The following is a 26,681-nucleotide window of genomic DNA, read 5'->3' on the forward strand; positions in this document are numbered from 1 at the left end:
TATGTATATCTGTGTATATAGGAAGCAACTAGGTGATGCAGTGGATACTAAATAGAACACTAGTAGAATTCTGGGTCTGATATCAAGAAGGGCAGAGGTCAAATTTGACCTCAGACACTTCTTAACTGTGTAATACTAACAAGTCACTTGAGTTCTGTTTGCCTTAATCTACTGGAGAAGGAAATGACAAATTACTCTGGTATCTTTGCCAAGAAAATTGCATGAAAAGTATGTCACAAAGAGTCAGATTCAACTGAATGACTAAACACCACCAACAACAAATATATGTGTATATATTTTTTCACTTAATAGTCTACAAATTCCTTTCTAGAAGAATTATTTAATTTCTGACTCATTATCCCTAGTACAATACCTAGCACATGTAGGGTATCAAAAGGCATTTTCTTGACATCAAAAGGAGTCAGAGAAGGGCAAACACTGAGAAAAGCTCCAAGTCAGGAATGATCCCAAATGATGATCCTATTTAGAATCATAAAATTCTAGGACCAGGAGGTCTTCTAGTCTCTGGAGATCACTTACCCCATCCTCTTGATTTTGGGGAAAGGAGAGCAGAGAATAGCAGAATTATCGAATATATCTTTTCTTTTATTCTAGTAGACATATTTATTAAACGCTTATAGATTGCCTGATTGCTATCCCTTCAGTTAAATGCTCAACCCTGGTTGGACTTTCTCACTGCCAAAATAATACCATACTGCTTTCAGATAAGGAGAGTTCAGGGTCTAGTTGAGGAGATAAGACATAACTATATGCACAGCAAGGTGGCCTAGTAGATAGAGCACTGGGCCTGGCGTCAGGAAGGTCTGAGTTTAAATCCAATCTCAGACACTTACTAGCTATGGTACCCTAGGCAAGTCATTTAACCTTGTTTGCCTCAGTTTTCTTATCTAAAAAATGAACTGGAGATGGAAATGGCAAACCACGCCAGTATCTTTATCAAGAAAATCCCAAATGGGGTCATGTAGAACCAGACATGACTGAATTACACCACCATCATGCTCTGCAAAAGTAAACAATACAAAAGGGCCAAAACCTGTAGCTTGCTGGAGCCAGCTCTGCAGTATGAATATTTATTTACACCTTGAAAATATGTTACCAGTCTGGGCTTGATTTATTGTTTTGTTTATAGCCTAAATCTAAGAAAGCAATGAAACATTGATAATGGTGAATAAATATAAAAAAAGTATCATGTATACATTCATTTTTTTTTTGATAGCTATTTGTTAAACATTTACCAGTATACCACTGGCTATCACCATATGTCAAATTGTTGGATGTTATGGTCAATCCACCTATTTTTCTGAAGTTTTCTATGAAGAGTTTTAAAAAATGGTTTATTCTAGAAGTAAGGTTGGCCCTTTTAAAAAACAGTTTGTAGTGTGTTATAATAAATGCTAGAACAATATCAGAAGTAGGATGGAAAAGAAAGTAAGATGCTAAGGGACTAGTTATGCAGTGTTCCAAAAATTCACTTTTGTTTGTCTTTTAGGAATAATTTGTATTATAAACTTAATAACAAGCATAACAAACATGCGTCATATAAACAAAATGAGGAATAAAATCCCAAATAAAACAAACCAAAAAAGCTGAACATGAACTCTTTCATTTGATTAAAAAAAAAGATAAAAATTATTACAAACTAAGCATAACATTACTCAGTGTCTTCTGGTCTCTTGTCAATTCATGTACTTGTAAAATTTGCTTGTTATTGTAGTTTATAATCATGTGGGAATTGACCATTTTTATTAGTTGCAGTTCACTGTGTGTGACCTCATAATTCTCATTTCTTTTTTCTTTATCACTTTATCTTTTGATGTTTCTATGTATTCTTTCAGATTTATCATTTTAAGGTCAGGTTATATTATAGTAATAAACAGTAACATATTCTGCTATTCTCTAATAATTGGATATTGAGACTGGTTCTAATACTACTAAAAATAAGCCAGGTGTGAGTATTTTTGCCAGATAGCGCATAGCTTTGGCACTGAAAGGATCTTAGAGGTCATCTGGTTCAATTCCTTCATTGACAGATTAGGAAACTAAAACCTAAAAAATTAAATATATTTAAGGTAATGCAAAAAGTAAGCAAAAGAAGTAGGCACTGAGCCAGCGTCCAAATACAGAATTCTTTTCATTGTTATATGTTGTTTTTATCCTTTTAATAACATACTATCAATGGATGTTCACCTGTGCAATCATTTTTCAATCATGTCCAGTTCTCCATGATCCCATTTGGAGTTTTCTTGACAAAAATATTGGAGTGGTTTGACAGCTCATTTGACAGATAAAGAAACCTTGGCACACAGGGGAAAGTGATTTGTTCAGGATCATACAACTATTAGGTGTCTGAGGCCAGATTTTAACTCAGGTCCTCCTAACTCCGAGATTGGTACTCTGTCCACTGTGTCACATAGCTGCTGTAGCTATGTTCACGGGTACATCAAGATGAAAGGTATATTCAGTTTTATAAGCCTTATTCCATATTATTAGTTTATTTCCTTCAATGATTACAGTAGTTTAAATTTCTGCTAATCAATCAATAACCATTATTAAGCACTCGGTACTTCCTCACCATGGACTTCATTGCCTGCCAGTGGTATGTGAGTGGAATTTTAGTCCCTTGATGGGGATGGGACTTCCCATACAGAAGCAGTTTGGAGAAGGATGAGGGGGATAAGAAGAGAAGAAGAGGAGATAGAAGAGGTAGAGGGAAGAAGGAAAAGGCTATTATGGAAACAGGTAACAGCAAAGCACAGAGCTTTGGAACTCAGATCAACTTGTACCAGCAGTCATCCTCAATAATGATGATGCCCTAAGGCACAAAGCACAGCATTGTTTATCATTATTTATCATGTCTGCTCTATTTTCAGTGATTTCTCGATGTACTCAAATACTATATATGAGTATAAGCCTCATGAGGTATTGTGAGATTCAAATAAGATATTATACAGTGTGTCCCAAAAATCTTAGTGCATTTTAAAGCTATTAAAAGCTTGCTAAAGACTTTTGAGACTCCCTCTAAATAGAATCTTTCATAAACCTTAGAGGACTATATGTGTCAGTTTATAATATATATATATATATATATATGTATATATATGTATATATATATATTATATACATATAATATATATGTATATAATACAAAAAACAAGACATAGAGGAAAAATAGTGCTTTTTTCTTTTAATTAATTTTTATAATTATAATATTTTCTTTGACAGTACATATGCATAGGTAATTTTTTTTACATTATCCCTTGTACTCCCTTCTATTCCGAATTTTTCCCCTCCTTCCCTCCCCCTCCCTAGATGGCAGGCATTCCCATACATATTAAATATCTTATAGTATATCCTAGGTACAATATATATGTGCAGAACTGAATTTTGTTGTTGTTGTTGTTGCAAAGGAAGAATTGTATTCGGAAGCTAAAAATAATCTGGGAAGAAAAACAAAACAAAACAAAACAAAACAATGCAAACAGTTTACACTCATTTCCCAGTGTTCCTTTTCTGGGTGTAGCTGATTCTGTCCATCATTGATCAATTGGAATTGGATTAGCTCTTCTCTATGTTGAAGATTTCCACTTCCATCAGAATACATCCTCATACAGTATCATTGTTGAAGTGTGTAGTGATCTCCTAGTTCTGCTTGTTTCACTCAGCATCAGTTGATTTAAGTCTCTCCAGGCCTCTCTGTATTCCTCCTGCTGGTCATTTCTTACAGAGCAATAATATTCCATAACCTTCATATACCATAATTTACCCAACCATTCTCCAATTGATGAGCTCCATTCATTCTCCAGTTTCTAGCCACTACAAAAAGGGCTGCCACAAACATTTTGGCACATACAGGTCCCTTTCCCTTCTTTAGTATTTCCTTGGGATATAAGCCCAGTAGTAGCACTGCTGGGTCAAAGGGTATGCACAGTTTGATAACTTTTTGAGCATAGTTCCAGATTGCTCTCCAGAATGGTTGGATTCTTTCACAACTCCACCAACAATGCATCAGTGTCCCAGTTTTCTCACAGCCCTTCCAACATTCATCATTATTTGTTCCTGTCATCTTAGCCAATCTGACGGGTATGTAATGATATCTCAGAGTTGTCTTAATTTGCATTTCTAAAAATACAGTGTTTAATCAGAAGAAATCTGGGTTCTAATCTTGCCTCTCACACTTACTAACTCTGTGATTTGTAGAAGCCATTTCTCTCAGCATCGGTTTTCCCATCCATAAAATGAGACAATATTTATTACAGGTCATAGGATGTTAAAAGGATCTAATTAGATAATGTATGTAAAGAGCTTTGTAAATTCTAAACTATTGCATAAGTCAATTCTTGTTAGTAGTAATTATTATCACAAATGTTCATTTTGTTGTTTTCAGTCATGTTGGATTCTTTGTGACCTCATTTGAGGTTTTCTTGCAAAGATATTGGAGTGGTTTGCCATTTCCTTCTCTATCTCATTTTACAGATGAGGAAACTGAGGCAAATGGGGTTAAGTGACTTGCCCAGAATCCAACAACTAGTGTCTGAGACTAGATTTGAATTCAGGTCTTCCTGACTCTAGACACTATCCACTATGCTACCTGGCTGCCTTAAATATTTTCAAATACCATCTATGGTGGATATACCACCATGCTAGATGCTACATATATACAGCTTTCTAGCTGATTCAGACCATCTCTTTTGTATGCTAGTGGAAGTTAACATCCAAATGAGAAAGTAGGGAAATACATATAGAAATAACCATGATAACATGGGCAAACATTGTTGCAAAAGAGAAGTGAGGATACTTCAGGAGGATTCACTTTCAGCTGATAAAGCTCATGGTAACGCCTTCAAGAAGGAGGGAACACCTAAGTTGGACCTTTTAAGGAAAGGGGACTTCAGCATTTAAAGTAAGGTTCAAGGAGACTGTGAAGAGGAGTCCATTCCAGGCATGATTTTTGGCTTGAGCTAATGCATGAAAACTGATAAGGCTGAGTTATTAGTAGGAACAGAATAGTCCAATTAAGCACAGTCACAAAAGGGAAAGCAACAGAAAACAAAGCTAGAAGGGAAGATTAGAGCCATTCTGTGGAAGACCTTGAATTCCAGGATCTAAATTTTATATCATATTTGGCAATGAGGAGCCATGGAAGGGTTTTCAGTGGAGGAGTGTTGTGATCAGAATAGTACATCAGTAAAAAGCAATTGGCCAGAAAAGTGAAGATTAGATTAGAAAGATGATAGCTTATGCATATGAAAACTAGTATAAAGGCCATTATAATAGTGTGAGTGAGAGGAGCTGGGATGTGAAGTAGTTTAGTGGGTGTAGTAGTAGATATGAAAGAATGAATAAGAGAGAGACATTGTGAAGTAGATCCACAGGACTTGGTAAAGTTTGATTAAAACGATACAAGTGAGAGAAGAATCAAAAGGTGACTCCAGGTTATGAGTCTGGATAACTTAAAAGATGCTAGTGACAAGAAAAAAGATAAAGAAATTTGAATGATGGGCAGATTTTGAAGAAAAGATGAGTTATCATTTTGCATAAATTGAGTTTAAGGGACAGGTAAGATGTATAAATGAAAAAACAATCAGATATTTAATATTTTAATGATGTAGTATTTTCTAAAAATTTTATAAATTCTTCCTTATAAAAAAATAATAGTTTAATTCACCATTGGATTAGAACACGATTATATCATTTAGGTATTTTAAAATATAATTTTTGTTGTTTAGTTATTGTTATGTTTGACTCTACATTGACCTTATGACCGCATTGTTCAGTATAATTATATATGTACATGTATCAGCAACATAATACTGTGGTTATTTTTATCACATTATAGAGGATTTAATTGCTGGTTTATCACTGTGAAAAAATATCTAACATCTTAGATTCTAAGCTCTCTCTTATTTCTTTAGTTCTATTCTAAAGGCCCTTTAAAGTTTTTATTATTATTATTATCATCACAAATTCTTTGAGGTCTTTGTGGTTTGAATTGTTCATCCTGAATGCTTACATTGCTGGGAAATTGATCTGGAATCTAGGACCATGTTTTTAACATTTTCAAAGAAAAATCTTTGAGATGTTCTAATTGATATTTCTTTTTAATTGATATCTTACTTCCTAGTGATTATTGGAAGGATCCCCCTCCCTTTTCATTGTAAAATTTGCCAATTGTGTGCCTAGGTGAGATGAAATTTGAGTTTTTTCTTGTTAGTCTTCTGGGAATTTTTTGTACTCAGAAAGTACTACTTATTTTCGATAATTCTGGGAAGTTTTCTTGCAGTGTTTCCTGAAATATAGTCATCCAATTCTTTTCTTCCATGTAGAACAGTGATAATTCAGAGGATTTTCCCTCCATGTTCTGCCCTATGCATCTATCATTTTCAACAACATTGCTTTTAATTCTTTTTTCCAGTTATTTTTGAACTTTTTATTTCTACTGTTTCAATTCTTATTTTGCTTCTATTCTATTTCCTCCTATATTAATCTGTTTTTGCTTTATCTGTTGATAGATTTTCTATGATAGTTTCCATTTCCTTGAGTTTTGCCATTAGCTAGAGAGGCATTTCAAAAATATATTAAATTCTTTCATTTTTCTTTAATTTTCTTAAGTTAATTTCTTATTTTATCATATTTCATGATATTTTGCAGCTTCTCATTCTTTAATTTCTTGGCTTTCTGTGTTTCCTACTTTAAATTCTCTCTGGATCTCAAACATATCTATTCTTTTTTATGTTCTTTTGCTATGCTTTTGTATCATTTTTCATTTTGCTTTTTTACTTCACTTTTTTTTCCATTTTCTCAACAGATACCAGCATTAGTAATATAAAAAGTCAAAGCTGAAAGGAACCCTGGAGATAATCTATTCTGACACTTTCATTTTACAAATGAGGAGACTGGTACCAACAAAAGAGGGAGCTTTTTTGAGATCATAATGGTGGCAGAGCAAAGATTTGTACTCCAAATCCAAACCTCAGCCCTCTAATGAGCTAAGTAATTGAGCTTTCATAAATTTAGGGAATTTAGATGAACTGGCTATGATATTTCATTTGATGTTTGATGGAACTTCTTACTCTGTTCTATTCAGTTGTTTCAATTGTATCCAACTCTTCATGACCAATTTGGGGTTTTCTTGGCAAAAATATCAGTTATTTGACATTTCTCCAGTTCATTTTGCACATCAGAAACTGAGACAAACAGGATTAAATGACTTGCCCATAGTCATGCAGCTAGTGTCTGAAATTGCATTTGAACTCATAAAGATGAGTCTTCCTGGTTCCAAGCTCAGTGCTGTATCCTTTGAACCAAGTAGCTGTATTTTAAGACTGTTTATATCCCTTCTAAAGGAGATAATTTTCAATTCTGAATGGCAAGCAAGATGAGACTAAAAGACACTCTAATGATTACTAGGATGGTCTACTCTGTTATATTTTAAAGCTTTCCATAATTCAATGGCTGACATTAAATATAGGATAGTGGAACAAGTTTCTTGAAACCAGAATTTAGCAATGCAAAACTGTTTTTGTAAAAGTGATCACAAATATGCTTTATGCTAGTCATTAATATGCTTTTGTTTTCTTGAATCTTATGAACCAAGCATATACACAAGTACAACTAAGTTTTCTACTAGTCATTGAAATCTAGCTTATGAAGACTTGCCAGTCCTACACTGACAGCTCTCTAAAATCTGTCTCCTTTCCCTTCACACAAACTTTATTCTGGTCCAAGCCTTCATCACCTCTTGTTTGGATTGTGGCAATAGCTTCCCATATGGTCTCTTCCTCCTCTTAAATCTGTCTTCTGCATATCTGCCAAACTGATATTCCTAAAACAGATCTGGCCAGGTCAGCTCCCTCCTAAAAAAATCTTAATGGCTTTCAATTTTCTCTAAGATAAAATGCAAACTGGAATCCTATCTATCTTTCCATGCTTATTATACTGGCCAGGTAAATGTTAACATTCTCCAAGAGAAAATTCATCTCTCACTTCTGTGTCTTGACAAAGTGTTCCCTTATGTATTATTGTTGTTTAGTCATCTCAATCATGTCTGATTTTTCATGATCTCATTTGGGGTTTTCTTGGCAAAGATACTGGAATGGTTTGCCATTTCTTTCTCTAGCTTATTAACGGGGTTAAGTGTCTTGCCTAGAGTGCCACAGCTAGTAAGTGTCTGAGGTTATAATCAGGAGATAAGTCTTCCTCAATCCAGGCCTGGGGCTCATCTATTAGATGCCATCTATCTGCTTTCTCTCTTTTACATGGGATGTACTTACTTGCCTCTGCCTTGCAGAATCCCTAACTTCTTTCAAGGCATAATTCAGGTGTCACCTCCTATGAAAGGATTTTTTTCTGATCTTATTCATTATTGTCGGTTGGGCCTGACTCAGGACAGTGTTTCATATTCAGAAACTAAAATGAACATCTAACAAGTAACAGAAGGAAGATTATTTACCTGTAGCATGGAAAGAATATTCAGGCAGGACATAGCACAAGAGTCCCTGCCTCTTTGTTGCCCATGTTGGTCTGCTGGTCAGAAACTTTACTCCACATGTGCTTCCTTTTGTGCTTATTCCACCAGCAAGCTATATCAAAGGTTCAAGCCTTAGTCTCTTGAGTCAACTAACCACCCAAAATGATTTTTAGCACCTCTAAAGCCTGCCTTTGAGCTGGAATCTAGGAAATATTGCTACTATCCCTCTCTCCCCATCCTGCTTCCCTCGCCAGAGCAGGGACTGTTCTTGTCATTTTTTCCTCAATTACCTAGCCTTGCAGGTAGTAGGCACTAATTAGATTTTTGTTGAATTGCAGTGTATAGTATGTTTCTGTTAGCCTTCCTGGAAGTGGCTCAGAGAAAAACCACCAGCTGCTAAATTTTACCTCTTCATTTGCTGCAGTTTCCGTTAGGTATCATTTATGATAAATTGGAAAACAGTGGCTGTAAAACAGTTTGCAGGCACTTTCCTTGCAAAATGTAGTAATAATTTAAAAAAGAAAATATAACATTAAAAACAAGAACAAAAAATTCACATGTTCCTTTTACTATTCCATTTTTCTAGGGAAATGTCCTGATTGTCATTGAAATCTCTCTATGTTTACCAAGTCTCAGAAGCAGAGGGATGATTAATATACATTGTCTCACAAATAAAATCTCTTATCTCATAAGTAAAGGTCAAAGGAAATGTTTTTGGAGATCAAGAATTAACATGGAAATAGCCAATCTCTTTGTTACCCTTCAAAGGTTCCTGACTAATTTTTACCTTCCTGCTCATTTATACAATCTTTCCTAATTCTTTCATTTTAACTAGCCAGCACTATACCATACTTGATAAATTGTAATATCACTCTCTCCTTTAGACCTTATGATATGAATTGTACCCCTTTTCAGTTGCTTTTTATACTCCCCTGACACTTTTTTCCCTTCAGTTAGGACCACTGTATCATATTTGCTTGTGTTTTTCTTCTCACACCAGTATGAGAAAAATAATGTTTTCCCTTCATCATTTCTTCCCATACACCATTTCTGTGGGATTGTAAGAATGGCAATCACTGTCAAAAACTAGGGGCAGAATACTGGGCACTGCACCTGTAGTCAGAGAGCATGAGTTTATAACAAAGGTTTGTTCCTTGCTACTGTTAACATGTGAGATTAGGGAAACCGAGTTTTCTCTCTCCTTCCAACTTTTAAAGTAAACTTTTAGATTAAAAAAAAGAAGAAGAAGCCTACAGGGTTGTTCTTGTTCTATCTCAAATGAAGGCCTCTTATCTTAGACCTCTGATCTTATCTGGAAACTTCTTCCCACCAGATGTTTCATTGTGATTAACAACAAAAATTTATTTACCAGAATAAACCAGATCTAGGGCAACTTGTGAGACTCTATGACTACTAAGTTATATAAAGGTAGAAACCCTCCCCTCCAAAAGCATCTAATGTCCTCTTGCTAATATTCAATCTTCCAACTAAGGAAAACCCCAGAACTTGGCCACCTAATAGGCTGATTTGAATTTTCCCCTTTTGCTACATTTGCTATGAAAACCTCTATATTATAGCTGTATAACACACACAATCACGTATATATATATATATATATTTACACACACATACACATACATATATACAGATGTACATGTGTATGCATAAACACAGATATGCATATACATATATATTACATGTGCGCACACACACACTTATCTTTTCCTCTATTGGTTACCTTTATCATGCACCTTACACAACCCATTAGTTGGTGATTATTAAAACTCTTTATTACCTTCTAGCCTTGCTACCTGATTTATTGACCATTAATCATATGGACCAAAATAGGAGCAATTATTCCTTGCATGGGACTTTTGGATCTTTGGGTTGAAAAATTCCCTAATATAACCTGCCTGAACTCTGGGCAAATCAGTTCTCTTCCTCTTCATCTGTGAAACTGAGGAAGTCAGTGAGGGACAGAGGAAGGGTGGGGGAGAAGGACTGCAATTTAAAGGCATAACAAGAGGATTATGGATACTTACTTTGCTCCCATTGAGGGGACAGTGGATAAATATCAATCTTTCTGTTGGTAGAAACAGCAATTCTTCCCTTTTTTCCTATATTTTTTTCCTCACCAAACCCAACATTACATCTTTAAAAAAAAAAAAAAAGTTTATTTTCAAAACATACATATGCATAGTTTTCAACATTCACTCTTGGAAAACATTATGTTTCAATTTTTTTTCCTCCCTCCCTTCCACCCACCCTCTCCTCTAGATGGCAAGTAATTCAATATATGTTAAACATGTATTATTCTTCTATACATATTTCCACAATTATCATGCTACACAAGAAAATTCAGATCAGGAAGGGAAAAAAATGAGAAAGAAAACAAAATGCAAACAAACAACTAAATAAAAAGTGAAAATACTCTGTTGTGATCCACACTCAGCCCCCACAGTACTCTCTCTGAGTGTAGATAGCTCTCTCCATCACAAGTCTATTGGAAATGGCCTGAATCACCTTGCCCAACAATACATCTTACAAAGAGAATATTCCTAAAATGCTAGAAGCATCCTTATAGGTTTTTGCACATTTCCTGACTATGAGTATAGTGAAGGCACCATTCTTCTTGGATTCATTTTTCTTCCTTTTTCACTACCTTTTTTTTTTGGGGGGGGATAACATTTTCTTAACCATGGATTTGATGCTATGTTCTAGGTGAAAATTCTTTGGGTTTCATTCATATAATTTGTCTCTTTTCTGGACTACAAGGCCATTTTTTTTTTCTGAGTGGTATTGAAGATTGTTAAGAAGATGCTTTATCCAATTAGAGAATTATGGAGAATGATTATGGGATTGCAATTTTCACTTTTTTATATGTTTATTTGCTTTTTGTCCTCTCATGGCTTTTCCTTTTTGTTCTGATTTTTCATTCACAATATGACTAACATGGAAATATATTTAAAATGATTTTACATGTAAAATCTATGTTGGATTGCTTGCTGTTTTCAGGAGGGGGAAGGTAAGAAAGTAAGGGAAAAATTAGAACTCAAAATCTTAAAGAGATGAATGTTGAAAATTGTCTTTACACATAATTGGAAAAATAAAATACTGTTGAAAATTTTAAAAAGGCGATGCTTTAATGTTTAAAAACCATTTAAATGCCTGCTATGTTCCAGGTACTGTGTTTGTTGCTGAGTGTATAAAGGCAAAAATGAAATAGTCCCTACCTTTAAGAGGCTTACATGCTAGTAAGGGAAAATGTCACATAAATAAGCAATTATATCCAAAATATAGACAATTAGTAATAATAGCATTTCTATAGCATTTTAAGGTGTGTAAAGTGCATTGCATTACTTCATTTGAAATCTGCTAATTTGAAGAGAAGGCACTCCAGTAGGAAGTTGTTTCCTTAAGATCACAAAGAAAAGATCATACTGACTCATACTAAATTTGAGACTCAGATGAGGTAGAAGTCAAATGGAGCCCAACTACTAGAGCTCAAAAGCACTCAGAGCCCACCTTGAACCTCATTTTACTGAGGAGGAAATAGGCTGCGAGTTAGTGTCAGGTCAGGAAATAGCACTCAGGTCTCTTGATCCCTAACCAGATTACAAAAATTTGACCTTGTTTGGAGTTTCAGTCTTTTCAGAGGCACTCTGAAAAATGACTTCTCTTCCTCTCCTTTGCCCTTACTCAATCACATTCCACATTGGGAAAAATTGAGCAGTTTGAGAAGTCAAAATTTAGAAAGAAGCAGAAGCGTGCCCCTTTCTCTCCAGGACTCGCTGAAAATGTATAGTCTTGGGAAAGGAAATATTTTCCTCTTTCCTAGACATCCTGGTCTCTGTTTCTTTCAATTCATAGGAGAGTGAACCTTACTTTCAACCTGGTTTTTCTACCCACCCTATTACATTGAGCATCAGAAAAATATGAGAGACAAAGGAAGACAAAAGATTAAGGAAATAAAAGTCTCCTGCAATGAGGGAGGCAAAGCTCTTCAGCAGAGGCTGAGATCTTCCTTCCCCAGTCTTGCCGCAACTTAAGGGCCTCTCTTCCCAACTACCAGTTGTAGTCCCTGGACTATGGTAGCTCTGCTGCTTCCTTTAATAGGCTCATTGTAGTTCAAGGTGAGTCCATGGGGAAAAAAATAAAGAAAAAAGGTCAGAAAGAATAATAGAATAAATTCATCATATAATTATCAAAGCTGTTTAAAGTAAAAAGTCTGTACATTCACATTTTGTATACCATTCTCTCTCTCTTTTTTTTCTGTTCTATTATTTATATCAAAATGCCCTTTTATCTCATTTGTATTCAGGATTTTAAAAATCAAACTCTACAAATAAATAAATATGTTGATGAATAAATAGATGAACAAACAAAACAAATAAATAAATGGCCTCTCTGGCCTCGAGTTCCTTTCTTCCAACCCTTAAAGAACTTTGGGAAACTGGGAAACAGGAAATGCAGCATCAGGAATTTACTCCTATCCTCCACTCCAATCCCACTTGTCATCCTATCATCTTCTCCACCTCACCATAACTTTACCTAGCCATTAGGTTCCACCTCCTACCTTCTTCCCTTCTTGTACTCTTATACAAGTTCTGTCATCAGTCCTCTAAATGGTCTTTACTTGAACAAATTCCAACCCAGGACAAAACTGTGGTTTCCTTTCCCTAGTTGTATCTGGCAAAAGGGAGATTCAAAGACCTAAGTAAGATGGAAAGATTGATGAGTATATATACAAGAGTCACCATAAAAATAATAGAGACAAAGGAAAGGGGGGCTTAAGTTTCAAAGGAGAAGTTGTTGAATAACAGTGGGAAATCAGGAGTCTAGTAGTAGAAAGGAGGGAACAAAGGGTACACCGATTTCTCCTCCTCACTCTTTGAGGTAGGAATGAGAAATGTAATAGCCACTATTGCAGGGGAATTTGCTGGAGAAAGTTGTTTTAGTGAATGTGAGGAAGTAAAATAAGTGTAAAATAATCAAGAATGAAGGAAGGGAAAGTTGTTAATAATGAAATGGGATCCTGAAAGACACAATGGAAGGGGTGGGTGGTGGAAAACTGACCCAGAGTTAGTAGACATGGATGAGAGAGTAAAAGGAAATAGAAATGTGGCAGGTTTGATATATAAAATGGTGAATCTGGGTGATAGAAATTGTAGAAAGAAGGTTGGGCCAGTAGATGGAAAGGTGTGTTAATCATGAAGGAAGTGTAATTCTGAGCAGGAAGAGATCCTGAATGGAAAGTAGGTAGGTTTTTATGGAATCCCATAGTTTACTTTAGAATGTTGGTGAGATGATTCTCCCACTAGATGATCTTACTGAAAATAGCACTACTAGAAGTTTAAAGGAAGAGCTGGATGAATGCTTATACAGCTCCAGGGGCACAGCTTATCAAATGTTAAATGTTGAGTGTAAAAGAGTATTATCTTTTTAAAAAATATTAGAGGAGCTGCAGTAAACCAGGTACATTAATACACTCTTGGAAGAAGTGTGATCCAGCTTTCAATTCTGGAAAGCAATTTGGAATTATGTCCCCAAAATTGCTAAACTGATCCTTTGATCTATCAGTAACCCCCTGGAGCCTATGTCCACAAGAGAACAAAGAAAAATAAAAGGTTCCAGTTCAACAACAACAACAAAAAGTTTATAATAGTTCTTTTTTTTAGTGGCAAAGAAGTGGACCCCAAGCTGGTATTCATCAATTGAATAACTGAGCAAATAATTATATTTAAATGTAATGAAAAACTATTGTGCCATAAGAAATGATGAAAGAAACAGGTTGCAAAAAAATCTCAGAAGATTTATATGATAAATGCAGAGTGAATTGAGCAGAGCCAGGCAAATGATTTCTATAAAAACAATATTGTAAAGACAACTTTAAAAGATTTAAAAACAGAAGCAGCTAGGTGACGCAGTGGATAGAGCACCAGCCTTGAATTCAGGAGGACTGGAGTTCAAATTTGGTCTCAGACGCTTAATACTTCCTAGCTGTGTGACCCTGGGCAAGTCACTTAACCCCAGCCTCAGGGGAAAAAAGAAAGATTTAAAAACTCTCATGCAATGATCAACTATAATTCCACAGAACAAGTGATAAAGCTTGTTATTCCCCTCCTGACAAAAAAGTTATGGACTAAAGTTATAGAAAAAGATCATAAATAGAAATACATATATATATATATATGTGCACACATATCTACATATATATAACTAAATATATTCACACATATACATATATATTTTCAAATCGTCAGGGAATTTGTTTAGTGTGACTTACTATATTAGCAAATCACAAAAGATGCTGAGGAGGGGAAGATAGTGCTACTTGTTTCCCCAGACTCACCTTTTCCTACAATTTTTGGCTCCAAAGATGCAACTAAAGCCAGGCAGTTGTGTGTGAAGAGAGAACACACAGGTGAGTACTGCAAATCACTTTCTTTTAACTTTCCAGGACTGGCTTGCTATCGCCATGAGCCATCTGGAGTGAATGTGAACAGCTGAAGGGAAAAAGAATAATTGTGAGAATATAATTGTGATTTGGAGAATAGTACTTATGGTTCCTTTTCCCCAAAAAACACAGGGAAAGGAAGAAATAAAGGAGGAAGAAGGACTGAATTTATCAATATATAAAAATTACTTAATTTTGTTCCTCTGTACCTATTTGAAGTTTTATAGTTTGAGTTCTTATCATGCAATAATGTACTCCCTGTTATAACACTGTTGCTATGAAACAAATTGCTCCCATATCACCCATGAATTGTTTTTTCCCTCCTGAAACCAATTAATGTGTCATTAAATCATCTATATTGGTTTAAATAAATTTTTGTCAAAGGCAGACACTCCTATGGTTAGCTATCCCAAGGCTATTCTCTCTATTCACTTTAAGATAACCTAGAAACTTATCATTTGTACATAATTCTCTGTAGCTTTATAGCTTGTATTTAGGAATAGTTTTCCTTTTGATATGTTCTTTTTGTAAGTATTGGCCCTGTTTCCTCCAAAGAGCCTCATAACTAACTCAGACAAGCATCATGTAAATTATCAATTTCTTCTGCATTTCCTCACAGCTTCTAGTATAGTGGATATAAGAACCCTGTAGCAAATAAAAGATTCATTGTAAAACAAAAGATTCTGTCATTAAGAAAGTAATTAATTCATTATGTGTATGTATGTGCATAGTGAATCTTAGTTTATTATACATTGAATTTGCTTAAAGTAGAATTCTCTTTCATTGCAGTAATACCTTAATTTTTTTTTTCTTTGGGGAGAGAGAGGGAAATAAAATGAACTATTAAATCATTCTTAGGTTACAAAATAATCACCAATGTCAAGCAGAAACTGCAAAATAAGCAAGTGGAGCTTTTTATGTATGTGTTCATTTAAACCTTTCTGAATCTGTTCTTTCTCATGTCCAGTGCTCTATTAATTGTTCTTACCAATGTTACTGTGCCAAATAATAGTTAAATGTATCATCTCATACAATCTTAAAGAACATATTAGGGAGAGCATAGAGGATATACTGTCTACCAGGGATTCAGTCAAATCTGCTGAGAATGGAGATTGTAAATTTTATACTGGCAGATTTTTAAAATCAAATGAAACTAAAACTGTTGTCAAAGTGGATGATTGCGATTATGTTCACTGTAGGTATTTAATTTCTTTGTATTTGCTATCAAGTCCTGTGCCTTGAATATAGTAAGTACCCAATAAACCATTGATTGAGGGGCTGGTGCCATCTTTGCACCTGGTCCAATTAGGGGAATGGTAACCAAATCCCTGTGGTAGATTGGGAATGTTGTAAAAACTGAGATTGTGGGTTTCATTCACCATGTCTTTCCTCTCCAGGTCTGACTTACTAGAAACATGGCTACCAGTGCTGTACCAAGTGACAATCTCCCCACATACAAGCTGGTGGTTGTTGGAGATGGTGGTGTGGGCAAGAGTGCCCTGACCATCCAGTTTTTCCAGAAGATCTTTGTGCCAGACTATGACCCTACCATTGAAGATTCTTACCTGAAGCACACAGAAATTGACAACCAGTGGGCCATCCTTGATGGTAAGCCTTGGGAATTTTCATGAGTTCTCCTGGGAATGGGGGGAGTGAAGTTGGTTTTGAATACTTTGGAGTCAAACTGGGAGAAATAATGAATGAAACAGCATATAAACAATAGCATTGCATGGCACATGGTTTGATTATATTATTCTCATTGTATTTGGGCTCAAAAATCCTGAGTTCAAATCCTGGATATGTCATTTATAATTTATGTAAATTAATTCTCTAGGATCTCATTTTCTTTTTTCTTTTTTCTACTGTTCTTTAGAACCTTTAAAATTTGATGATCAGTTATGCTGGTATTTCTCTTCCCCCATCTTTTTTTGTTGTTGTGTCCTTAAAAACCACTATTTGTTTTATGAATTAGTTATCTGAGAAGGAAAGAGAAAAAAGTATATTCAGGGAAATAATTGTGCTAAAAAAAGATATCAATAAAAATATATTAAAATTTTTAAAGAAACTTACAAATTTGAGATGTTACCACTTTAAGAAATACATTCATCAAACATTCAATAAAAAAGTTCACCAAATTTCTTATTTATGTTATCTTACTGTCTAAAATACAGCCAGTAGGGCCTCAGTTTTCTCATTTATCAAATGAGGGAACTAGACTCGATGATATCTAAATTCCTTTCAATTCTAATGATATGATACCATTCTTTTTTTTTTTTTTTAATTAGAGTGAGGAAAGTCTAGGGGGCTTCATTAAAATTAAAACTTTCATGGGATGGTGGGAAGAACCCTTGGAGTCAAGGAAGCCAGATTCAAAATCTGGTTCTATTGCCTTTATGACCTAGTTCAAGTCATTTCATAGCTCTCTGCCTCAGTTTCCTCATCTATAAAATGAAGATATTGGGTGATCTCATCTCAAATGATCCATCCAGAAGTTCCTTCTCAAGACTATAAAATCTGCCTGATTTTATACCCTTTCAAAATTCTATGAACTTTCTAGGTTACCTGTGATTTTTATTTTGTGTATCCCCTAGTCTCAAATAATAAACATTTCTTTTCTATTGTACCACTCTTCTTCCTTTTCCAGAAATTAATAATAATAGCTAGCATTTCCATAGTGCTTACTTTGGGCCATAAAACAAGCTAAAGAAGGATGGCAAACCTCTCTAGTATTATTGCAAAAAAAACAAAACAAAACAAAACAAAAACAAAACAAAAAAAAAAAAAAAAACCAAACTCAAATGGGTCACGAAGAGTCAAATGTGACTGAATCAACTTGATAATGATACACATTTCTTTTCTATTGTACCACTCTTCTTCCTTTTCCAGAGATTAATAATAATAGTTAACATTTCCATAGTGCTTACTTTGGGCCATAAAATAAGCTAAAGAAGGAAATGGCAAACCTCTCTAGTATTGTTGCAAAAAACAAAAAACAAAACAAAACAACAACAACAACAACAACAAAAACTCAAATGGGTCACAGTCAAATGTGACTGAATCGACTTGATAACAACAAATACTATCTTGCCAAGCATTGCACTAAGTATTTTGCAATCATTATCTCACTTGATTCTCCCCAGCACCAAATCTGGTAGATGGTTTTATTATCCCCATTTTACAAATGAGGAAACCGAGGCAAAAAAGAGCTGAGTAATTTACTCAGGGTCATTTGGCTAGAATTATAAAATCTCATCTGACCTGATAGGGATCTTAAAGAATATTTTGTTTAAACCCTTCATTTTTAAAATTGTAATTGATACCTTTCATTTTTTACATCACTTTTGTTTCCAAACATATTCCCTTGCCACAAAGAATAAAAAAGAAAGAGGGGATCAGTTCAGCAAAACTTCAGCTAAAACTGACAGTATATCCAGTGTTCCATATCCATAATCCCTCACTTGTATAAAGAAACTGGGCTGGGGGCTGGATAGGTCGGAGAACCAGGGAGAGGAAATGCTAAACTGGATCATATGTCATTCGCTTTGGGGATTTGTTGTTGGTTCTTCTACCTATTTTGTTGAAATTGATTTGCATATTATTTTTCCAGTTATCTTGTTTCTCTCTGCATCATCTCCACCCTCCAAATGTTTCTCAAATCAATTTCTCACAGCACTATGATATTCCATTACATAGTTGCACTATAGTTAACTTAGATATTCTTTAGCAGATACAATTGTATTTAGTCAGTTCTTTTCTAATACTGAAAGTGCAGTTCCTATTTTGGTACATGTGGGACTTTTCTCTGTCTTTGAGTAGGATCTCTAGGTCAAAGAATATGGACAGTTGAGTCATCTTAGGCATAATTTCAAATTGCTTTCCAGAAAGGTAGAAATAACTTACTCCTTCACAAGTAGTGTGTTAGTCTGCCTGTTTTTGTTTTGTTTCTAAGTCCCTGCAATGTTGACTTTTTTCACCTTTTGTCATTTTTGTCACTTTGTTGGGTATGCCATGAAACGTCTTTTGATTTGCATTTTTTGTTTTATAAATAATCTGGGGCAGTTTTTCATAAGTTATTTGGAGTTTGCCATTCTTCTTTTGAGACCTATTTTGTTCATATTCTTTAACCACTTATCCACTGGAGAATAGCTCTAGGACTTACATATCTCTATCCCTATATATCTTAAATATGATGTTTTATTCAAAGGGTTTTTTTGTTTGTTTGTTTGTTTAACCAAGGTAGTTTCTCTTCTCATAGGACCATTGATTTAGAGTTTGAAAAGATCTTTGAGGTTAACCTAGAAAAGTGAAACCACAGTATTTCAAGGCTGGAGGGAACCTCAGAATCCATCTAAACCAATTCATATTGAAACATGAAACCTTACTACAACTCCAGATAAGAAGTCACCTCGCCTGAATTGTGCAAAATCAAACAACAAAGCATCCAATTGGTAACTTTCTCATTGCTTGGTCCCCCAAATCTTACTATTCCTTCTCCATTTACCTATATCCACTTGCTTTACTACAGATTAAAGTAAAACAAGCATTTGCAGCGCAGTTCAATATATTCCCAAATCCCCACCAAAGAACCTTCCCCTGAAGAGCTATAGAGAGCAGAGTTGTGACTTATTAAATTTTCCACCCACCTTTCAACTTTGTTTCAGGTCTTGGGTACATGATTATTTGTGTAGCAGTAGAGAATAGATGACATTTTGGTTACTCATGAGTACTAAGGTGGGAGGGATGTCTCCCAGGAGACTATGCACAAATGATTCCTTACTTAACAGCCTAATCTATGTGTTCCCGGGAGCCAGAGCAAAGGGATTCATATCGTAGATAATGTTTCTCCTTCATTTCTCCTCAAACTACAATTTCTACAGAATCGTGCCTAATGGTACTAAAATGTGGAGGAATTATTAGTCAGATAGATATGATCTCATGCTAATTAAAGGGCTCTGTCAAAAGATCCTCATTTCATTGCTTGGAAGCCATTTCAATCCTCTTTTTAAATTTTTTTTTTGGTGCCTGACAACTGCCAAAATCCATGTCTTTAATGTGCCCCATGTTCATGGTGACTTAGCCTCCATTGTTTGTTTTTTTGTTTTGTTTTGTTTTTGTTTTTGTACTTAACAAAGGAGAAAAGAGATTGACATTTTTGATTAAGTTTAAATAAGGTTTTGTGGTTTTAAAGGAAGGCAGTCATAAAGAGACAGATATTGTGTGAACAATAAGAATGCAGAGCAGGGGTGGACTGTCAAAAAATAAAGCTGATGCCCAAGACAAGCCTACTCCCTCTTTTTCTTCCTCTGAAGAATGATATAATGAAAGTGGTGCAACTGTCAAACAGTAATGATTACTTCAGAATAAAAAATCTTAAAGCTTTTAGAAAATCAGAATAAAAGTCATATTAACTTTTATATTCACAGTGGGAAGAGTTGTGCTGTTAGTGAGATACTACTGTGAGAACATTGTATGGGGCCTGACTTTACTAATTAGCAAAAGGCTAAGATCCATCCCTATTTTTCCTAGAGATATCGTTCTAAAGCCTCTCCTCCCATTTATCAGGTCAGTTTCATGTACATGTGGAGGCAGCCAGTTGTATATATGGAGGTCAAAGTATCACCTTCCCAAGCAAGTAAGTTTTAATTAAATTTTTAATTCCAGTAACTTTTTTTAAGAGGGAAAAAATAGGCCCGGACCTTGGCTTATTTCCTCGGGGGGGGGGGGGGGGGAAATAAAATCTTTTTAAGGTACATAGTGGAGAAAGGTAGAATTATTAAATAGTCTCATAGAATGTTAGAGATCTCTGGGTCCTCTGGTTCAGTCCCCTTATTTCACAGATAAAAATATTGAGGCCCAGAAAGGTGAAGTCTTTTGCTCAAAGTCACCAAACTGATAAATGTTAGAATTAAGACCTTAATACTGATTTTCTGATTCCAAACCAAGTATTCTCTCTATGATACCACATTGTTATATAATGTCTCTTAAGTGCAATTTCTTTTTCCCAAGTTTTTTTCTTTTCATTTTGTTTGCAATTGAATCTAAGTAGATTAAATAATAAAAAGCTACAGCTTTGAGGAAAGGAAAGAGAAAGCTATGTGATGTTTATTGTCTTTCTATAGGGCTGGGTTTATCAAGCCCAGCTTTATTTCTTCCTAGGAACTCCATTTTAAATTTCATAATTTTTCACCAGATAGGTAATGATATCTGAATTATAATCTCATGCCATTTTTTAAAAATTACAACTTATTTTTTTAAAAAGTACATAATCAATTCAACATGTTACTTTTATGTAATGTTAATTTTATCTTTTTTAAATTATCAGGATTTTTTTTCTCTTACTTCTACGTCCCTTTTTCATTCTATAATTTTCATATTATTGTTGTTGTTTTTGTCGATCATTCTCAAAAATGACTTCAGGAAAATGATGCCATGATATGCAAATGAATAGGATTTAAATCAGAGAGGTACAAGGTACATTCACTTTCTCCTTTAGAACCATCTGGATCCAGTGGCAAGATAATAGACCAGGACAATTGGAGATGGTCCTGGATGCAATGCAAAATGAGCACACTATCTCATTTAGTTATGCTTTTTTTTTTCCTATGGGAAAAAAGAACATTTTACTAAAACACAAACCTTACTTACTATAGTATAACTATAATTGAAAAGGTGATTCTTGATTTGGAAAAAGGCTTGGGAAAATAGAATTGGGATATTGTTAAAGGTACAGTTGACACAGTGAATCAATGCTGGCATTAGTGTTGTACGAGTAAGGTCAAATCCTGGCTTTGCTATTTACTAGCTAAGTGGCATTAAATAAGTCACTCCACTTCTCTGGGGCTCAATTTCCTCATTAGTAAAATGAAAGAGTTGGATTAGGTGATAGATCTCTCTAAATCTATAATTCTGTGGTCAGCAGTTATGAAACTTCACCAATTTTCAAGTAGTGCTTAATCTAATTTTGGTTTTATCTCTGGCTTGAACAAACCACAAAAGCTTCCCTTGAATTTTTCTAGACTTTGTATCTTCCCAAGTCTTAGTTTCTGCACTGAGACTTTCAGAAGTTTTCTTTAGATATCAAAACCCTTCTAATTTTCCCTATTTTTTAATTTGTCTGTAGTCAGTCAATAAATATATATTTTATTAAACACTTATTGTGCAAATGCTGTGCTAAAGTGCTGGGGATACAAAAAAAAAATAGCAAAACACAGTCTAATGGAAGAGACTCCATGTAAAGACTTATGATGGAAAATGCTATCCACATGTAGAGAAAGATCTGATTGGCATTTGAGTACATTGAAACATACTACTTTTCATTTCTTTTTTTTTTTTTGAGTTTTTTTCTTTGGGTCTGTGCCTTTCACAACAATACTAATATGAAAATATGTTTTACATGATTACACATGTTGCTTATTATCTTAGGTGGGGGGAAGTTAAAGAAGAAGGGAGAAAATTTGAAACTCACAAAATTTTTAAATGAATGTTTAAGATTGTCTTTACATGTAATTAAGGGGGAAACAATTAAAAAAAATTCAAACCAGATAAAGATAGGATAAGTTAGAGATGATCAATAGAGGTGAGCCTTTAATAGAAGTGCCCTAGAGAGAATCTTTTCTAGGATTAATCTGGGGCAGTCAAAGATAAATTAATTTGCCATCCACTGCACCTTTGGAGTTCTTTGAGCCTCAAGGTTGAGTTTCAGATGTTCCCTTTCATGAGTGGAAGCATTAAAAAAAAATGAGTACTTTGTCCTCTTGTGTCTCTTTTGCCCAATCAGTAGAAAATTCTTATTCAAGATGGCATCACTTCTCTGATATCATAGGCATCTTAAAGAATAAAGGACAAATAACAACAGCAACAACAGAAGAGTCTTATTTACTCAGTCAATAAGTGTTTATTAAGTATCTTCTATATTCCTTTCACTGTGCTAGATTTTGTGAGGAATACAATAAAAGACATAGTCTTTCCCTAAAAGAGTTTACAATCTAATTAAGGGGAAAGACTCACTTAGAAAATGAGTAAATAAAAAGTTTGTGCATCATGTGTGGGTTGATATGTAAAAGTGCCCTTCACACAAATCAAGGATAGGTACTGGTAGGTAGGACATTTAAAGATTGCTCAGATACAATCCCTGCCCTGGAGGAGTTTATACTGTTTATTATGAGTCATAAGAGAGGATCAAATATAATAAAAACTAGAATGAAAGTGGTTACAAAGGAAATACTATGAGAATTCAGAGGAGGAGAGATCAATAAAAATCCTTTAGTTCACTGGCTACAATTTTCACATTTAGGCATCAGTCAAGACATTTATTAAGCACCTTCTATGTTAGAGCTCTAGGAGAGGTGCTGAGGATACAAAAACAAAAATGAAAAAGTCACTGCCCTCCAAAGACCTTAAATTCTATGGAAAAAAACAAGATTTTTCTCTCTTGATTTGTAGAACTATAAAGTATTTGTTAAGGTTATACCATACATCATAGAATTGGAGCAGAAACCTAAGTTTTTTCTGATTTCAAGACCAATGCTCTTTGCATTTAAGCGTGCTGCTTCTTAAAATCTAATATTGAGCAATCAGAAAAAAAGAGACATGAATCCAGGATGGAGCAGTTGAAAGTAGCTTTTCTTTCCTTCTATGTAACTATTTTTATTTGACTCATCTATCTTGTTCTTTCTAATCCAGCATTAACACCTTCTAATCCACAGCAAAGATTTAAGTTTACTCTTTACTCTTCTGCTGATTCCTTTAATAATGGCCCTGGTAAGTTTTTCACTGGGCATTTAGGTATTACAATAGATAGAGTGCCTGGCTTAGAGTCAGTAAGATCTGAATTCAAACTGAGCCCCAGATACTTACTAGTTGTATGATTCTGGGTAAGTAACTTAATTTGGTTTGCCTTCAGGTTCCTCATCTATAAAATGAACTGGAGAAGAAAATGGTAAATTACTTCATTATCTTTACAAGAAAACCCCAAATGGGATCATGAAAAGTTGAACATAATTGAACAAGAAAAGCTTTTTATTTGCTTATAGATCTTTTTCTATTTATTTATTTTCTCTTTAATCCTTTTTTTTTATCATAGACCCCTTTCTCTGACTAGTGAATCGTATAGATTCCTTTTCAAAATAAGGTTTTTATAATATGTTGATTAAAAAAGGAAATAATTAGATTGAAATCAAGATACTATTTTTCTCTTATCCAGTTTATAGATCCCCCAAATTTATCCATGAACCTCTTCCCTGGACTCCAGAACCCCTGCTTAAAACTATACTCCTTTCCTCCAGAATTTACAATGATTTCAACAGTCCTATGAAGGGATTTCAGAAGTTTTACCAAAGTGTAACATGGTTCTTTTCACATACTGTTATATTTTATTCATGTGAATTGATTTCCCCGTGATGTTTTATAAAGGCTTGGCTCTGAAGAATTGAATTATTAAAAGAAGACAGAAGTTGAGGGGGTTTCATGAGCACCCTTGGTGCTGTTGCTAAAATAAATAAACTGGGACTCTTTAATCACACACACACACACACACACACACACACACACACACATATACACACACACACACCTTCCATATCCCCCAAATAGTCATAGTCTTGCAGCATCTTAAAACTCAAAAGGGTCCTTAGAGATCATCTAATCTAATGTCCTCATTTTAAAGTTGAGGAAACTGGGGCAGTTAGTTGGTGCAGTGGATAGATCACTGGTTCTGGAGTACTTACTGAGTTCAAATCTAACCTTAGATACCTAATACTCACTAGCTGTGTGACCCTGGGCAAGTCACTTACCAGTAATTGCTTTGCCCCCATAAAAAAAACAAATAAAGATGAGGAAACTAAGACTTAGGTTGTGACTTGTCCAAGATCATACAGTAGCAAATATCAGAGCTGAAACAAGAATTTAAGTCTCTTGACTTACAGTCCGGACCATTAGCATTCACTCAATGCTGCACAAAGAATGTACTCTGAATTATCCATGGGGTTGGAGAGAAAACACATACACACACACACACACACACAGAGGGATAGGGAGGAAAGCCAAAAATCTACCCCATCAAACAAGAGTTGCTAAATAAAAGTAAATATTTTAAAGTTTCTTTCAAAATGAAGCATTTTACTCTTTTGCTATATTTGCAACCCCTTTCTTGGTTTTAGGTTACAGGATTTTTACTTCAAATAATTTAGAAAGGGCTAGCCAATGGACATAATGCTTAGACCTTGGTTGGATATCAATGACACTGAAGTCATCACCAATCATCTTGACTTTTGTCCTTGCCACTGGAATAGAGAGTAAGGCTGACAACTTTGTGCACTGCTGCTTTAAATCCAATTCACACATGAGTCAAGACATCACCCCATGATGTTGTTGGTCCTCTTCAAAAATGAAGAATGAACAACAACAACTTCAAATAATGATACTGACATTTATGTGATTCAAAATTTGTAGAAAATTTAATGTGCATTTTCTCATGTGGCTCTCAGGGACTATATGAAATGAACACTATGGGTATCAGACTTCCTATTTTACCAACAAGGAAAATGAGACTTAGAGAGTTAAATAACTTGCTAATGGTAGCACAGCTAACAAAGAATAGAGGAAGGATTTGAATCGAAGTTTAGAGATCTAGCCAGCTCCATGATTCTGTAGTTAAAGTTGTTGCCACCAAATGAATGGTAATCACTGGAGATAAGGCTACGTCAACCAACCGGCCAGCTAAACTTTCCCCAAATGAGGATAACCTGAAAAAGCATAGTTTAACACATCATACAATAAATTTGCAATAGACTCCAAATTGGTCTCCTAGACTCCAGCTTTTTCCCTTTCCAATATACCCCCTACACAGCTGCCAATTTGATATTTCTAAAGCCCAGTCTGAACATGTTATTCTTATATCAGAGAAACTTTCAGTAGCTCTCTTTCATCTTTAGGATACCATACAAATAAGTGTCTTTGTCTAGAATGTAAAACAATTCAAAATCTGGCTGCAACCTTTAGTTCTAGATTGATTTCATACTTCTCTTCAAGCACTTAGACCTGGAATACTCTTTTTGCTTTTAATCTCTTTGCCTTTGCATTTTGAAATCACTAGCTTCCTTCAAGGTACAACTTGGTGTACTTTCCCACATGAGGTCTTTTCTGACTCACCTAATTATTAGTTTGCTCCTTTCCTGATTTTACTTTGATAATTTTTACTTGATAGTTTGTATTTACTTTTGTGGTAGTTATTGTTTAGTTCTATATGACAAACTCATAACCCCTTTTGGATTCTTGGCAAAGATACTGGAGTGGTTCGCCATTTCCCTCTCAGTTCATTTTACAAATGAGGAATTGAGGATTAAGTGACATGTTCAGGGTCACACAGCTAAGTAAGTGTCTGAGGCCAGATTTGCACTCAGAAAGATTTCCTACTGACTCCAGATTTGGTACTCTACTCTGCTACCTAACTGCCCTCACATGCACTTATCTTTGTATCTGTTGCTTCTCTTTCCCTCTCCCCTTAGAATATAAGCTCCACAAGGGTGGAGACATATTTTTGTATCCTTGACACCTAGTATGGTGTCTGGCAGGTAACAGGAACTTCCTAATGCAATCATGAATTAACTTAACCTATAATTTTCTCTCAGCAACTGGGTTTCAGACTTGAAAAAGTCTCAGGTCATGTTTAATTTTAATGGCTTTTGTCAAATTACCTGTTCACCCTTAGCTATCAAAGGCAGGAAAGCCAGATAGTAT

The 26,681-nt window shown here is 34.8% G+C and overlaps 1 protein-coding gene across 3 annotated transcripts in view; it reads left to right on the top strand.

Annotated features, from left to right (window-relative positions):
• Window positions 1-26,681, top strand: part of MRAS (muscle RAS oncogene homolog) — a 113,067-nt gene that overhangs the window by 42,291 nt on the left and 44,095 nt on the right. For all 3 annotated transcript variants that reach the window (XM_074301633.1, XM_074301635.1, XM_074301634.1), the window contains one exon: window positions 16,343-16,553. In XM_074301633.1, the coding sequence (XP_074157734.1) occupies window positions 16,361-16,553 (193 nt within the window). In that variant the 5' untranslated portion in view covers window positions 16,343-16,360. The remainder of the gene's footprint in view (window positions 1-16,342; window positions 16,554-26,681) is intronic.

Source organism: Sminthopsis crassicaudata, chromosome 3 (genome assembly GCF_048593235.1).
Source record: "Sminthopsis crassicaudata isolate SCR6 chromosome 3, ASM4859323v1, whole genome shotgun sequence".
In the NCBI taxonomy this organism is placed as follows: Eukaryota; Metazoa; Chordata; class Mammalia; order Dasyuromorphia; family Dasyuridae; genus Sminthopsis; species Sminthopsis crassicaudata.